At 37.6% G+C, this 16,842-nt stretch overlaps 1 protein-coding gene across 1 annotated transcript in view; it reads left to right on the top strand.

The window, feature by feature from the left end:
• The first annotated feature begins 53 nt into the window (after positions 1-53).
• NCAPG (non-SMC condensin I complex subunit G) overlaps positions 54-16,842 on the top strand; it is a 35,225-nt gene continuing 18,436 nt past the window's right edge. Inside the window, exons 1-11 of the mRNA XM_040965812.1 lie at positions 54-220; positions 1,607-1,840; positions 2,674-2,902; positions 5,256-5,401; positions 5,890-5,974; positions 7,188-7,380; positions 7,830-7,979; positions 11,555-11,695; positions 12,691-12,814; positions 14,059-14,145; positions 14,480-14,659. Of these exons, the coding sequence (XP_040821746.1) occupies positions 110-220; positions 1,607-1,840; positions 2,674-2,902; positions 5,256-5,401; positions 5,890-5,974; positions 7,188-7,380; positions 7,830-7,979; positions 11,555-11,695; positions 12,691-12,814; positions 14,059-14,145; positions 14,480-14,659 (1,680 nt within the window). The 5' untranslated portion in view covers positions 54-109. The remainder of the gene's footprint in view (positions 221-1,606; positions 1,841-2,673; positions 2,903-5,255; positions 5,402-5,889; positions 5,975-7,187; positions 7,381-7,829; positions 7,980-11,554; positions 11,696-12,690; positions 12,815-14,058; positions 14,146-14,479; positions 14,660-16,842) is intronic.

The following is a 16,842-nucleotide window of genomic DNA, read 5'->3' on the forward strand; positions in this document are numbered from 1 at the left end:
CTCGCGAGAGTTATTTGAACATTCTGGCGGGTAGCCACGCCCCTCCGCCTGGTTGTTGTGGAAGAGGATCCTGAACGTTCGGTATCGTCGGCTGTGGCGTCTCCTCATCATGGGCGCGGAAAAGAGGTTGCTGACGGTCAAGGAGGCCTTCCAGCTGGCCCAGCAGCCGCACCAGAACCAGGCGAAGCTGGTGGTGGCGCTGAGCCGCACCTACAGCACGGTGAGCGCGGGCCTGGGCCGCCGTCCTCGGGGCTTGGCGCCCCGCCATCCGCCCCTTCCGCCTGCGGGAGCGTGACCACCCTGTCCTCAGCCCGTCCTCAGCCCAGTCCTCAGCTCGGTCCTCACCCTGTCCTCAGCCCGTCCTCAGCCCGTCCTCAGCCCGTCCTCAGCCCGGTCCTCAGCCCGTCTTCACCCTGTCCTCACCCTGTCCTCAGCCCGTCGTCAGCCCGTCCTCAGCCCGTCCTCAGCCCGGTCCTCAGCCCGTCTTCACCCTGTCCTCACCCTGTCCTCAGCCTGTCCTCACCCTGTCCTCACCCTGTCCTCAGCCTGTCCTCACCCTGTCCTCAGCCCGTCCTCACCCTGTCCTCAGCCCGTCCTCACCCTGTCCTCAGCCCGTCCTCAGCCTGTCCTCACCCTGTCCTCAGCCTGTCCTCAGCCCGTCCTCAGCCTGTCCTCACCCTGTCCTCAGCCTGTCCTCACCCTGTCCTCAGCCCGTCCTCAGCCTGTCCTCACCCTGTCCTCACCCTGTCCTCAGCCCGTCCTCACCCTGTCCTCAGCCTTTCCTCAGCCCGGTCCTCAGCCTGTCCTCAGCGTGGTCCTCACCCTGTCCTCAGCCCGTCCTCACCCTGTCCTCAGCCCGTCCTCACCCTGTCCTCAGCCCGTCCTCAGCCTGTCCTCACCCTGTCCTCAGCCTGTCCTCAGCCCGTCCTCAGCCTGTCCTCACCCTGTCCTCAGCCTGTCCTCACCCTGTCCTCAGCCCGTCCTCACCCTGTCCTCACCCTGTCCTCACCCTGTCCTCAGCCCGTCCTCACCCTGTCCTCAGCCTTTCCTCAGCCCGGTCCTCAGCCTGTCCTCAGCGTGGTCCTCACCCTGTCCTCAGCCTGTCCTCACCCGATCCTCAGCCCGTCCTCAGCCTGTCCTCACCCTTTCCTCACCCTGTCCTCAGCCCGTCCTCACCCTGTCCTCAGCCTGTCGTCAGCCCGTCCTCACCCTGTCCTCACCCTGTCCTCAGCCCGTCCTCAGCCCGGTCCTCAGCCCGTCCTCAGCCCGTCCTCACCCTTTCCTCAGCCCGGTCCTCAGTCCATCCTCAGCCCGTTCTCAGCCCGATCCTCAGCCCGTCGTCAGCCCCGCTCGGGGCCGGGGGTGGGCGCTGGCCCGCGCCCTCCGCCGCCCTGCCGGGGTCCTGCGGGGTCCTGCCAGGCTGCGTGCAGCCGTCGGAGCCCACTGGCCCCGGGGCGGCGGGAGTGGGAGCGTGGAGGTGTGGAGGACAGGATCTGGCAGCCCGAGGCGGGCGGTCCCGGGCTCGGAGGGTGCAGGTGGCGTCCCGTGGGTGAGCGGCGCGCTGGGAGGAAGGCGCGCTTCCTGAAAGCCTTCGTTCTTCCTCCAGATGAGCGATAAAACCGTTTTCCATAAGGAGTTCATCCAGTACCTTAAATATGCCATGATAATCTATAAACGCGAGCCAGCTGTGGAGAGAATAATAGACTTTGCTGCAAAGTTTGTTACTTCTTTTCACCAATCCGATGTGGAAGATGATGAGGAAGAGGACGACCATGTGGAAGATGATGAGGAAGAGGACGACCGTGGCATTTTAAAGCATTTATTTACTTTTCTCCTAGAGGTATGTTGGAAACCAGCCCCTTGGAAAAGTGCTATGGAAAGTTTTGCTGTGAAGTTTGGATGCAGTATATAATACAAACATGCAATGAGCAGAAAGTGAAATGTATCCATCAAGTGATTGAGAAAACATCAGGGTATCTTTTGTAAGAAATGTTATGACTCATTAAGCTTAAAACATGACTTTTTAAAAAAATTTATTTTTATTATTTTTTTATTGGAAAGGCGGATATTCAGAGAGGAGAGACAGAGAGGAAGATCTTCCATCCGATGATTCACTCCCCAAGTGAGCGCAACTGCCGGTGCTATGCCGGTCCAAAGCCAGGAGCCTCTTCCGGGTCTCCCACGCGGGTGCAGGGTCCCAAAGCTTTGGGCCGTCCTCGACTGCTTTCCCAGGCCACAGGCAGGGAGCTGGAAGGGAAGCTGGGCTGCCGGGATAGAACTTGTGTCCATATGGGATCCTGGGCATGCAAGGCGAGGACCTTAACCACTTGCGCCACCGCGCCGGGCCCTAAAACATGACTTTTTAAAAAATTATTTAAGCATTGGGTTTTCAAGACCTCTCCAACCGTTTTCACATGTTTGTTTTCAATGAGGTTTTTATATTAGAAATTAGAGTTCCTACAAAAGCAGTATTTTTCTTGCAGGAGATATTACAGACTGCTTGAGACTGTTTTAGAAAGCATATTTACTAGCATTTTACCAATAAGCAGTTTCTGCAAAGAATGAGCTACTGTTGTAAATTCTAAAATTTTAAGATAGAAAATTCAAATTATCTGTATTATTTAGGGATGGTCTGTGACTTAAATATATTTTTGTTTTTTTTTTCCGTTTTAGTCTCATGAAGCAAATAGCAATGCAGTAAGATTTAGAGTGTGCCAGCTCATAAACAAGCTTTTGGGGAATATGCCAGAAAATGCCCAGATTGATGATTGTTTGTTTGATAAAATTAACGAAACCATGCTTGTCAGAATAAAGGATAAGATTCCAAACGTGAGAATACAGGCAGTTTTGGCTCTCTCACGACTTCAGGACCCCAAGGATGATGAATGCCCAGTGATTGACGGTATGTTTAGCTTCTGAAATGTTTTCAGCTTTAGTAACTGAATGTTGTTATTATGAAATACACGTGCATGTATATGTGTCTGGAAGACGTGCATAATGAATACATGATTTAAATAATAAAGTATAAAATATATGTAGAATACCATTTGTAAATAGGAAAATGTAAACAATATGAAATTAAAAGTAAGATATGAAAGAAGTAAAATTTAAAATTAAGAACTCATTCATCTTAAAATGATAGAATGCCATCAGTGTCTTGAAGCCTGCCTTGCATCATCTCTGTCCAGCTGTGCTCCTTTCCCCCAAAGGAACTGTTATCCCTCATTTTGGACTAATATACTTCAAAAAATGCTTATTTTAAAGATTCATTCACTTTTTTTCAAAGGCCGATTAGCTGAGAGAGGGAAAGACAGATATCTGCCATCTGTTGGTTCACCCCCGAATTGGCCTTAATGGCTGGAGTTACTTTTTTATGGCTCCAGATAATAGTAATATTTTAGGGTGGGCTAGCACGATGGCTCAGTGGCAAAATCCTCACATTGCATGCACTGGGATCCCACACTGGTGCCGGTTTGTGTCCCAGCTGCTCCACTTCCTTTCTAGCTCCCTGCTTGTGGACTATCTGTCTTTCCAATAAAAATGAATAAATCTTTAAAAATTATTTAGGTCCACTTTTTTTTTCATCTATATCAATCCCTTTCAATCCTACTTTTACTCTTATTTTATCATATTCATCCCTTTCAGTCTATGGAGCTAGATTGGACATATAGCTCCTGGATCCAAACTGGTGCCCATATGGGATGTAGCACCAAAGGTAGAGGCTTAACCTACTACACTGTGATGCCAGCTCCTAAAAAAAAGTATTTTAAAAAATGTATTATATAGCTTAATCGCATATATCTAAATGTTAACTTTTACTTATCATTTTATATTGACCATACTGTATTTTTCTGTCAAAACTGATTGTAATTATAGTTGTAAGATTGTGAAGTTGTAACTTGAATGGCAGCCATTCAAGTCAGTACATTATTAATTTTTTACTGTATTTCATATATTTAGTAGCCAGTTCAGGATATGTTGTGAGAAATGGGTTGTTAGGCAATTTCATTGCATGAAAATTGAAATTACTTATTCAGACATACATGGTGAAAAGTCATCAGTGAGGCCTGTTGATGAAGAGATGAGATTATGAAACTGCTGCTGAATACCGTGGCATACTAATGCACAATAAACTTAAAATTTGTATTATCTGAAAGAGTGATGGAGCTCTTGTCCTTTTATCGCCTGAATGCCCATTCCAGCTAAAGCTGAGAGGGAGTGGTCAGGAACCCATGTCTCATGGGTGGCTAGCAGGGAACAGGGACTTCAACAGTCACCTGCTTCCAGGGGTGTCCCAGCAGGAAGCAGGCAGAGCCAGGACAGACAACCACATTCTGATGCGATGTGGCTGCCCTCAGCACTGTCCTAAGTGGTAGGCTGTTGGTTCCTATCTTTATGAAATATAAAGTCTACCCGAACTATAAAAGTAAACATATAAACCAGTAACAATCATTTATCATTATTACAGTTTCATGTACTGTACCTAACTGTACATGCTGTCTATCACTCTAAGAATAGTATTGTGTGACTCATAACACAGTAACCTTAAGCCAGCATCACCACAAATACACAGATCTCTTGTGCCGTGATGTTGGGACGGCTACAGTATCATTAGGGAGAAGTGGTTTGGAGCCCCTTTTTAATCTTGCAACTGCTGTCTTGTATGTAGTTCATCCTTGGATGAAATATTATTTGCTGTTTTGTGGCAGGATTTTTCTGCAGTGCCTGTCATGTTTTATGCATTTTCCTGTTGGGCTTTTAACTTCAGTTAGTTTTTTAAAAAAAAATTTATTAGATGTCTTTATATTCTGAAGATATTCTTATCTAACTTAGATTTCCTCTTGTTTCTAGTGATTCAGTTTGGGTTATCTTTTAACAAATTTTTTAAAGCCTAATCTCTGCTTTGTAATTTATATTTTTAGCTTTTACTTATCAGTTTAACATAATATCTACTCTGCTAAACTTTTTCCTAGATATTGAGGATGAGAAAAACATCAGATAGCTCTCCGATGGCTTTTTAGGCTATTTACTCTTAGGTTTTGCCTTCTTGCTTAATCCATTGAATAAATTTCTCAATTCTATTCTTAGAAGAGAGGTTAGTGGAAAAAAATTTTTTTTTTTTACTAAAATTAAATGTAAGAAAAGAAAATGTCATTTTTATCATCTTAAAGACATTTTAAAAATATCAAGATGTGCATTATTTTGTGACTGTTAAATAATTTCTGTAATACCAAGGTGTATTGTTTGATTTTTAGCATATACTACTTTGATTGAAAATGATTCAAACCCAGAAGTGAGGCGGGCAGTGTTGTCATGTATTGCACCATCAGCAAAGACTTTGCCAAAAATTGTGGGACGTACCAAGGATGTGAAAGAAGCTGTCAGAAAGCTGGCTTATCAGGTAAATATATCTGAGATATTTTTGTAGGTATATTCTTGAAAAAGTCAATTTTCTTGAAGTACTTTTGAAATGTACTTAACGCACAATAATGATTTCTCCAGTTAGAGTTGTGTATGGGTTGGGCATCTGGCAGAGCAATATGATACTGCATGTTGTATATCAGGGAGCCTGGGTGCAAACCGTGGCTCTGCTCCTGCTCAGGCACGCGTGGGTGGCTGCGTCTCTGCTACTCGTGGGGAAGACCCAGATTAGTTCCATCCTTGAGGAATGAGACGGTGGACAGAATCTCCCTCACTCTGCCTTTCAAATAAGTAAAAAGAAATTTTTTTATAGAATAAAAAGGTCATTTAAGGTAGAATCTTACATATTAAGTATATTACCATACAGTAATTGTTTTGAGATTCTGGGTGATCTAAGATGAAGGTGGTATTACTAGCTATGAAATGTATAATTTGCGTTGAGTTTAATAACAGCCACATGTTTTCAAGGTTTTAGCGGAAAAGGTTCATATGAGAGCTATGTCCATTGCTCAGAGAGTCATGCTTCTTCAACAAGGTCTTAATGACAGATCAGGTAAGAGACACATTTTATATAGAAAACTTCAATAAATTTTGAGGTCAGGCTTAATAAGGATTTGGAAACAATTGTTATAAATAAGATTGAGTAAGTCTATCCTTCCTATAAACTTAGTGAAACATCGCATTTGTTTATTACATATAAAATATTTCCTAGGACTAATTACTGTAACTTATTTTTGTTAACCTTTGTGTGTTTTACAGATGAAGAGAGCTAGACTTCAGTCTGTGTAGTTCTTATGAACTGAGACAGAATCTTTTATTGTCCACCCTTTCCCTTAGAAAGTTCTATTTTCTGTTTATACCCAGATGTGTTCTGAGTCTCAGAACAAGAATTTAGTATAGTTAGAACAGTACAGTTTTCCTAGTTTTTTCTCCTACCCTTCCTGTTAAACTAGAGAATATGCTTATAGCAGTATTTTCAGAATTTTTAAAGTCACATGAGAAAGTCAGTATGTCTTTTTTCTATAGTAAGAAAACAACTTAACTTTGAAAGCATTCTCAGGGGGACTAATGACTAGAAAGATCTTAAAAGTGAAGTAGAAGGGCCTGTATTTAACCTAGTGGTTAATATCTAATATCAGGGCCCCTAAATGTGATTTTTTGCTTTTTTTCCTGACTGTAGCTGTCTGCTAGAGCAAACTCTTTGAGACAGCAATGATGGCTCAAGTAATTGTGTTTTGCCACTTCAGTTGAATTTCTGGCTCTAGCTTCAGATGGGGACTGTTGCAGACATTTGGGGAGTAACTCAGGGGATGGGAATACTCTATTTTTCTGTCTCGCAAATAAAAAAAGTTAAAGCTAAAAGTAAGGTTTGTTCAGTGGTGTATGTTTTATTATTGCAAATAATGATGTGCAATACATGAAGTCAGGCAACAAGTAAAATGACAGGTGTTATATATTCTGGTTAACAGCTGCAGTCCATTAATTCAGCGGTGGAATGCCACATCTTGTTTATAGGCTGGGGTAGTGATTGGCACTTAGTGCTGAACCTTTTCCATTTTTATTTGGAAGTGAGCATCACAGTGACTTTGGCAATATTGTACCTTCTCCCTTTAGTATTCTCTTAAGCTCTACCTATTTGTGTCATAAATATTAAGTTTATGTATGTTAACATTGCTCTAATAAAAATTTTTCTTGGAAGCAGACTGATTATAGGAAGCAGAAGCTAGAGGGAGCTTTGTTCACCTGTTTTTCAAATGACTTCACAGATGCAGTCAAACAGGCAGTGAAGAAGTGTCTTCTCCAAGGGTGGTTGCGTTTCACTAATGGAAACATCTTAGAATTGCTTCATCGCCTGGATGTGGAAAATTCATCCGAAGTGGCAGTCTCTGTCCTCAGTGCCTTATTTTCAGTAACTCCTCTCAGTGAACTTGTTGCAGTCTGTAAAAACAACGATGGCGGGTAAATAAAGCATTCATTATTTGAAATATAACACTGATGAATTTCTATGATTGAAATAGTTTCTGCTTATAGTTTCATATCTTTTTAACTGTTCTTTATTCTGATGCTTTTTTCCCCTCCTGGTAGAATAACTTATTTATCAGAGACTATCTACTTGAGCTGTATTTCCCTGCTTTATTTTATTACTGTGATTTATGTATTAACTTGCCATGAGAAACTACAAAAGTGTACATTGAAATAAGCTGAAAATGTAGATCGCCTACAGTATGCTTGCTTCTTTTTTTAAGGCTCTTGATTCATTTTTATATGTATAAATTATTTTATAACTAAAAGAATAGTATATATATATATATATATATATATATATATATAATCTGCTATTCCTACTTTTATAATCAGTTCAGTTATTTGACCTGGATATAAACTCTGTTTTTTTCTTTTAAATGAAGGAAACTGATTCCAGTTGAAACCTTAACTCCTGAAAATGCTTTGTATTGGCGTGCCCTATGTGAATATTTGAAATCAAAAGGAGATGAAGGTGAAGAATTTTTGGAGCAGATTTTGCCAGAGCCTGCAGTATATGCAGAGTATTTACTGAGGTAGATTATTATTACTATTATTATTATTTTACTGTGTTTATGTTGCTGAATATATTGACTTTTTAACTTCCTTTCTTAAAGTTATGTTTGGTCAGAAATAAATTTAGACTTCGTTTTGAACATACAGGAATAAATGGGTATGTGCATTGTGGGTCTTTCTAAACTATGTCTTGTATTGGTTGGTATACTGAAAGCACAAAGTATATTTAGGATCATTTTCTCAAAATTATTGAGATGTGATATGAATGTTAATTCCATAGTGTAAAAAATGATATATTGCTTTTTTTTAAAGTTATTATTTATTTGAAGGGCTCAGTTTCAGAGGAAGTTGGAGAGAAAGACTTCTCCATCTCATGGTTTACTCCCCAGATAGCTGCAGTGGCCAGTTTGAAACTAGGAGCTTCTTCTGAGGCTCCCACTGGATGCAGGGAGCGAAGCAGGACTTTTCCGTGGGCTGTATTCCTCTGCTTTCCCAGGCTCATTAGCAGGGAACTGGATTGGAAACAGAGCAGCCTGGTCTAGAACTAAAACCCATATGGGATGGCAACATTGCAGGTAGAGGCTTAGACCCCAATGTGAGACAATGCAGTCCCCGATGTGGTAGTTCTTGAAGTGATGGACAAAGTTTTTTTAAGTGCCAGATAATATTTTAGGTCCCATGAGTGATTTTCATTTTTATCAGTGACTCAGCATGCTGAGGAGATATTGCCAAAACAGCTGAAGACAGTTTGTAAATAAATGAGTGTGGCTGTTTTATATTATTATTATTTTGTAAATTTTATGGATTTTTTTTTGCACTTTATGAAAACTAAATTCAAATTTAATGTAATTTGCATGGGTAATAATGTTATACAATTTTTATAGCCATTAAAAATAAAAATTGCTGAGGATTGTAATAGACAGGTAATAATACACCCAATTTACTGCATGGGTTATAGGTTTCCGACTCATAGGATATATGTTTTATCACCAGTTTTATTTGACTTTTTTCAAAATACACATTTTTGTGTGAATTTATTGTCATTTCTACAAATGTACTTGAAAATTATAGATGTAAAACATGTATTATCAGAGTCAAAGATAGAAATATACCTGAATGACATCTGGTGAGGAACTTTCCCCTTTATTTCCAGCTTCTCCAGTTCATTTTCATCTTAGAATGAGCAATGAATTTGGAGTATGTACATATTTTCAAGCGGGGGGTAGGGAGGAGATTAATAAATTTCAAGTCTCCTTCTTTGCTTTTACATAAATTTTAAAAAACACATGCAGAAGCTTATTAAAATGTAGCATATTTACTGCTTTTCTGTTCTTGTTCTTCAAACTATTGATAGCTGGCATTATTACATATTGGTACATAAAATGTTATAGTCTTAATAGTGTATGATTTCATAGTAGTAGTAACAATTTGTTCCCCTGCTAATAGTCATTTTGAGTGTTTACAGTTTTTTAACTGAGAAGACAAAGTTGTAAATTTGGGTTTTTTTAAAAATATTTTTTAAAATTATTTTTTAATAGTCTCACTTAGTTGATTAGGGTACAAAGGGTCAAGGGCTACAGGGTGAAAGTGGGTAATACCATTGTTTCCAAACTAATATTATCATTTTGTAAATTTGGGTTGTTAGGGTTAATTCCCAGAAGTAGGATTGCTGGTTAATATATATATATATATTTATCAAAATGAATTTTTATATATATTTTGATGGATTCTTATATAGATTTGTAAAGTTTTATTTATTTTGGAAAAGAGATGCTTTATCTGCTGATCTACTCCCCGAGATTACTCACAACGTCCAGGTTGGGTTAGTTCTAAGTCAGGAACCTGAAACTCCATTTCTTTTCCCACATTTGTTGCTGGGGCCAAGGAATCTAGGCCATCGTGTGCTATTTTTCTAGTTTACTAAGATGCAGGAGTAAAATTAAATAGAAAACTTGCTTTAGGAATGTGTTTTCAGACGTTTTATGTATGTCAGGCGGGAGGTAGCTAAAAACCACTATATAAAAGCTTTTACTAAAATGCTTATTATATAAAGAGATACTGATTGAGTGATATCAAGTTAGGCTTATCAAATTAAAAAGGGCAACAATAAAATTTGTATTAACTATATATAAATCCTTGAAGAATACCTGTGACTTTAGTAGTAGTTTCTTCAATAAAATTAGTGTCTTTTTAAAAAGATGATTAAAGAGGAGATGTGATGGTAATTATAATTGGTGTATCAGTGTAAATTGTTTAGTTGAATTTGAATCTTAATGAGACAGCTATTTGAATTAAAATGAAATATTCTCAGTTATGATGGTATGTATTATGCTGAAGCTCAGGTAAAGTAGGGAGGGATCCAAAGGCCAAGGTTTTTAGTCTCTTAGAAACAACTGATATATTGATTTTTGATAGTTTTTCTTCAGGTCTTGGCTAGTACCCAAAGTGTGGCTGATTTATTGAAAGTCTTAATCTCTGTGCCAGTGATTTGTGAGTTTTTATTTATTTTTAGCTAACATTTTTAATAGATGTGGTCTGCATATACATCAAAAATTATTATGCAGTATCTATAATTTGATTTTTGTTGACATTTTTAAAATGAGATATTTTTCATGATGCTGTTTTTCATGTTGTAATATGAAGATAACTAGGTGTCAAAGATTATAACTCCTACTTTTAAAGCTTGTTTTTTGTTCCATAGGAAAAAGGAGGCCTGTGTGGTAGGCCACTGAACATTATCTCAGTAAGGTTTATAAAGCTTTTAATTTATGCATTGATAGCAAGAATAAAGTAAAAGATGGTACTTGTTTAATAATATTTGCACTAAAACAACAATATAGAAATTACTAGAGCCCTTTAGAAAGAATAATACGCATTTGCACAGTTGTCTGTATTTTCTTATTAAAAAAAATAATATTCAAGAATTACTTGTATACTCACTGTTATTTTGTTTTTATTGGAAAATCAGATTTACAGAGAGAGAGAGAGACAGGAAGATCTTCTGTCCACTGGTTCAGACCCCACGTAGCCAAAAGTGAAGCTGTCAGAACTTCTTACTGGTCTCCCATGCGGGTAGAAGGTCCCATGGCTATGGGCCATCCCATACTGCTTTCCCATGCCACAAGCAGGGAGCTGGATGGGAAGTGGGGCAGCTGGGATACAAACTGGTACCCACCCATGTGGGATCTTGATGCATGCAAGGCTAGACTTTAGCCACTAGGCTACTGGGCCAGGCTCAGTTTTTACTGTTATTTTAAAGGAAAAAATGATGCTCAATGAATAGCTCTTTGTGACCAACTGGATTTTTGGGCAAGAGACTTAAAACCTTTATAGTGGGAGAATGCTCATGAAATGTTATAAATTCAAGAAACATAAATAGGTACCTTTTGAAAACTTTGTGTTTCCAAAATGTTTTGACTAGTCAGTAAGTTTATTGGCAAAAGTTCATTATAATAACAAACTTTAGTCTATAGGCCAAATTAGTTTTATAAACATGTGTTTTGAATAATAGTAACTGAAATTTCTCACCCAATGATGGGAATCTACACTTCTTCTATGTTTCCTAACAGATTCTGTTTAATTCTGCTTGCTTTAGTTACATCAAGAGCATTCCAGTTGTCGTTGAAGAACAGAGAGGTGATTTTACCTACATTGGAAATTTGATGACAAAAGAGTTCATAGGACAACAGTTAATTCTAATTATTAAGTCTTTAGATACCAGTGAAGAAGGAGGAAGGTATTTCTAAATGTTAACACCTATTCTAATTTGTTCTTATTTCTTGCACTGGAATATTGTCATGTTATGTTATGGCTAAGTATACTAAACTGCTGTGAAGTTTTTTTTTGTTTTTTGTTTTGTGTATTTCCACATATAGGAGTGCTCGTACGTATATTCACTTTTATTACTTCATTGAGGTATGTTTGAGAGATTTGGGTTTTGACAATTTCATTGGCTTTGGGAACATTGTGGGAATGTAATTTCATGAATGTGTGGGTATAGGCCAGACATTAGCCGTGAGCTCAGTACAATCGGGAAACACAACAGATGTTACATATATTAAGGCTGCTGTCAGGCAAAGAGCATGTAACTGTTTGACAGTGATGTTTTTATGAGTAGAAGAAGCTTAACCTAAAATGATGACATAAATATAGTAAATACTTAAGCCAGTAGCATAGTCATTTAACTATTATCAAGTGTTACATACTGTCCATTATAGTAAACTCTGTGTTTTAATCTGATAGTTTAGTTTGTTTATACTGCTAACACCACAAAGTAATATATTGAGCTACAATATTACTGTGGCTATGCTAACATGTCACTAGGGTTATTGGAACTCCTTAGCTTCATTACATTATTTTATGGAACCATATTCATATATATGATCTGACCTTGACCAAAATGTTTTAATTTGGGTGTATAAATATGTATATATGTGTTTGTGTGTGTACATATATATGTACCATTCATTTTCTTTGGAGTAAATCAATAAAATGTTAGGATTTTATTAAAAATCTATTTGTATTTATTACAGAGAGAACTTTGTATTTACTTCTGGTATTTTGCAATTTTTTATTTATGATAAATTAAACTTTTGTTTGTAATGGAACTTTGGACTTAGAATCGGTAATACAGATTTTTGTACCTATAGTGATAAGCAAGTCTTCATTGTATGTGAATTGAGATAAACTGTGGCATGCCTGTTAGTGATTCTTAATTCTCTTGGATTGCAGGAAACGACTGCTGACTATTTTACAGGAGATTCTTAGTTTACCCACTACCCCAATATCCCTCATTTCTTTTCTTGTTGAGAGACTACTCCACATCGTCATAGATGATAATAAGAGGACACAAATTGTAAGTATTTCCTTGCTAATGAAGATAAAATGTTTTGGTAACAAACATGGAAATTGGTCTTGTTTTCAGAGCTTTTAGTTTTGTTTTTGCTTCGTTCTAGTTTTGTGTAATTCTCAGTTTTTAAAAATCAAATTTCTTTGTGCTCCCAATTTCCTTTACACATGTTTAAACAACGTAAATCTTTTCCTGTTTAGTGTGCCTGTTGCTATATTGGGTGAATTTAAAGGAGCAAGTTTCAAGAGGAGGTGACAAGTGAGATAAGGCTTTATCTTTTGAACAGTTGGCATTCGCGTGTTTGAGAGCTGGTTTAGTTCAGACATAATTTGAGTTCAAATCCCTCTTGGCTTTGAGATTTTGGACAAGTTATTCAGCCTCTACTAATCTGCAAAATAAGATTAACACTAAAACCTACTTTTTATTGTTCCCTTGTATAGTTAAATAATATTCCTTTGTGTGTTTATCAAGCATTATATAAATCTTATCTGCTATCCTGTTTTCTAAAGTTATTGATTCAGAGAATCCAGAAAGGCAGACCTAATGAATTTTTTTCTTTCATAAAATGCAAGTTAATTCAGAGGCTGGTTGTCTCTTCCAGTCCTTTCTGATGTATTCACATTTGATGTACATCTCTCTACAGCTTCCCTGGTATTAGTTGTTCAGCAAGTACTTACACATTTTTATTTGGGAAAAGGTCTCTTTTGCTGAAACAACCAATTCCACTCTGCAGAAACCTCTGAAAGGAAATTTTTTCTTTGTTGTACATGTGGGAAGGAAGAAAAAAGAATATGCCATGTTTCTGTATGTAACTGCAGAACTGAGAGTTGGAAAATTTTATTAGGGAGAAAATGATCAACATTAATCAATAAAATCTAACTAGTTTTAGGCACCATAATCCATTTTTTGACTTTTAAACATTAAATGAGGGTATCATAAAATTCAAGATTTAAAATAAAGAAAAGTACTGTAAAATTCCAAATTTAAAATAAAAAATAAACGTTAAATGAGGTGTGCCTTATCTTTAATGTCTATATGCTTTCATTTTTCTCATCAATTTCAGATTTTAGTCAGATATATTACTATTTGGCTTCAAATTGTCTAGGAATATGTATGCTCTGTTTATATGTATACTTTGCCCTGTTTTTCAATAAATGGTAGGTATTGCTTGGTGTTTTAAATAATGTTTTGGTATCGTTTGCTGATTTAAGTACATTTTTAAGCATATACTCTGAATTGTAACTTATCAGGTTACAGAAATTATTTCGGAGATTCGAGCACCAATTGTTACCGTTGGTGTTAACGACCCAGGTGAAGCAAGAAAAAAAGAAGTCAAGGTTAGTCTTCAAATAAAAAAAACATATATTGAGCATCGTGTAGTTGTGCAAATCTTATTTCCCCTTGTTTTGGTTTTGAAATTGTTCTGACAAAGTCAAGTTATTGATCATTGAACTTAAAGTATCTTAACCTGTGACCAGATTACATTATTTTCAAAAATTTGCTGAATACAATTTCAGGAAGATTATAAATTTGTATGTGCTAGATTGAAGATTATAAATTTGTATGTGCTAGATTGCTGGAATTCTGGATTATTGGAGATAATACTCTTGAGTTTGCTATAGATTTTCATGTTAATTTCACTTTAGTGTTGAAACAAATGTCTTTTATTAGGTGGCTGAAATAAAAGTTAAACTTATTGAAGCAAAAGAAGCTTTGGAAAATTGTGTTACCTTGCAAGATTTTGAACAGGCATCAAAATTAAAGGAAGAAATAAAAGCATTAGAAGATGCCAAAATAAAGCTATTGAAAGAGACAGAGCAACTTGAAATTAAAGAAGTCCACATAGAGAAGGTATATATTTTACATGCTACAGCTCATCTGTTAATAATCAGTAAAATTGTCAGAATATATTGTCTTTGGGATGGATAACTAACTACTGCATGAAATAGAATGAGAAAATCTTTCTTTTGTTCTTTTATTATTGGAGAGGCAGGATATACAGAGAGAATGAGATACAGAGAAAGACCTTCCATCCACTGGTTTACTCTCCAAGTGGCCAGAGTGCCCAAAGCTGAGCTGTTCCAATGCCAGGAACCAGGAGCTTCTTCCTGGTCTTCCATGCAGTACAGGCTCCCATGGCTTTGGGAAATCCTCTGCTGCTTTCCTAGGCCATAAGCAGGGAGCTAGATGGGAAGTAGAGCAGCCAGGACAGGATCCAGCACCCATATGGGATTTTGACACATACAAGGTGAGAATTAGCCACTAGGGTATAACTTTGGGCGGCTTCATTGTTCTAATCCCTGGTATCTTTAGGGGTGTTTGTGTGTGTGTTTTCTTAGTTTTAAATGGTTTAGGAAGGTAAATGCATTCATATTTCCCATCCTTGTGAAAAATAATGACATTCTGCTAGGAAAAGGATTTCTGTTGTTACCATACTAAAGCTTAGTAAGTTTTATGTTTCTAGTAAAAGCTAGACATCTTTGTTATTTTTAATAAAACACTGAAATTGAGGACTTAGCATGGTAGCCTAGTAGTTCAAGTCCTCACCTTGAACGCTCTGGGGTCCCATATGTGCACTGGTTCTAATCCCAGCAGCCCTGCTTCCTAGCTAGTTTTTTGCTTGTAGCCTGGGAAAGCAGTCGAGAACAGTCCGAAGCCTTGGGACCCTGCACCCATATGGGAGACGCGGAAGAGCTCCTGGCTCCTGGCTTTGAATTGACACATCTCCGGCCATTGCATCCACTTGGGGGGTGAATCATCAGATGGAAGATCTTTCTCTCTGTCTCTCCTCCTCTCCGTATATCTGACTTTCTAATAAAAATAAACAAATCTTTTAAGAAAAACACAGACTTTAAAGATTCAAACATTTAAAGATAATTTTTCATCAGTCTTTTAAAAAAATTTTTACTTGTTAAATTTATCTTAAATAGATTCTTCTTGTGAATTTATTTTAATATACTCCAGAAAGGTGTCAGTTAATACATTTGTTACTAACTTTAACTCCTATCTTTTAGTACTTAACTTTCCTAATAAATATTTATTGTATATTGTACTATTGATTTTAGAAGTGATTAGCAGATTCTTGTTAAAAGACTGATTAGAAAAGAGTTTATAGGAGAAACTTGTAAGTTGCATCTTTGACTTTTTAAACACAGACATCCCCACTCAAACATCTGAACTTTCTAATTAGTGTATTTTATTTTCACAACTAGTAGCCTATTCCTTTTATTTGACAAGGTATATAGATTATTTGAGAAGCAAATATAATGTAAAATCTGAAAATTATTATCTCAAAAATGACAAACTACAGATTTGAATTAGGAAAATATTAGCAAAGCTTAACATCGAAGTTGTAACTTGACTTACTTTGACCTTTTCTATGTCCCTTTGTTTTGTTAGAAGGCTTATACCTGTAGCATACTCCCCTTCAGCGTAGAGTAATAGATGTGATCAAGGAAGAATGACGGTTTTATGAGGGGTTCCTAATCCACATAGAATGTCCTTGCCTTTCCCAGAGGAAAAACCAAGATTTGAATAAAAGTAATGTAAGGCAGCAGTTATTGGTGGACATGTGTGTGACAATCCAGAAAGTTGAATGGTCTGATTGTTTCAAAACCTTTTATTTATATTACTAATTGAGGAGGAAAGGTAAAAGATAAGTGTGTAAGGTGGCCTTATATAAATAACATTGAATAATTTTTGTACTGCTCAAGAATTTATGATGAACTAGTAATGTTTTAAAGGGTGGGGTTAGTCTCCTATTCTTGGTGGCAGCTCATTCAAAAATGTTTCAAAGAGTAGTAAAAATGTAGATAGGTATAATAGATGAGAGACTCTTATTATAATACAGGCCTAACTGACAATGTATATGAAAAAACAATGGGTTTGGGAGGGATTTGGGAAGTGGTAATGGGAAGAATATATAAAGAATCAAGAATATATCCTATGTCATTTGGTTTCGACAACTTGTGCATGGTGGCAATGGCATGTAGACAGAGCAAGAGGACAAGGATGTGGATACCAGTGAGTTGAGT

The sequence above is a fragment of the Ochotona curzoniae genome, unplaced genomic scaffold (assembly GCF_017591425.1).
Source record: "Ochotona curzoniae isolate NIBS_2020 unplaced genomic scaffold, NIBS_Ocur_1.0 scaffold_4505, whole genome shotgun sequence".
Taxonomy (NCBI): domain Eukaryota; kingdom Metazoa; phylum Chordata; class Mammalia; order Lagomorpha; family Ochotonidae; genus Ochotona; species Ochotona curzoniae.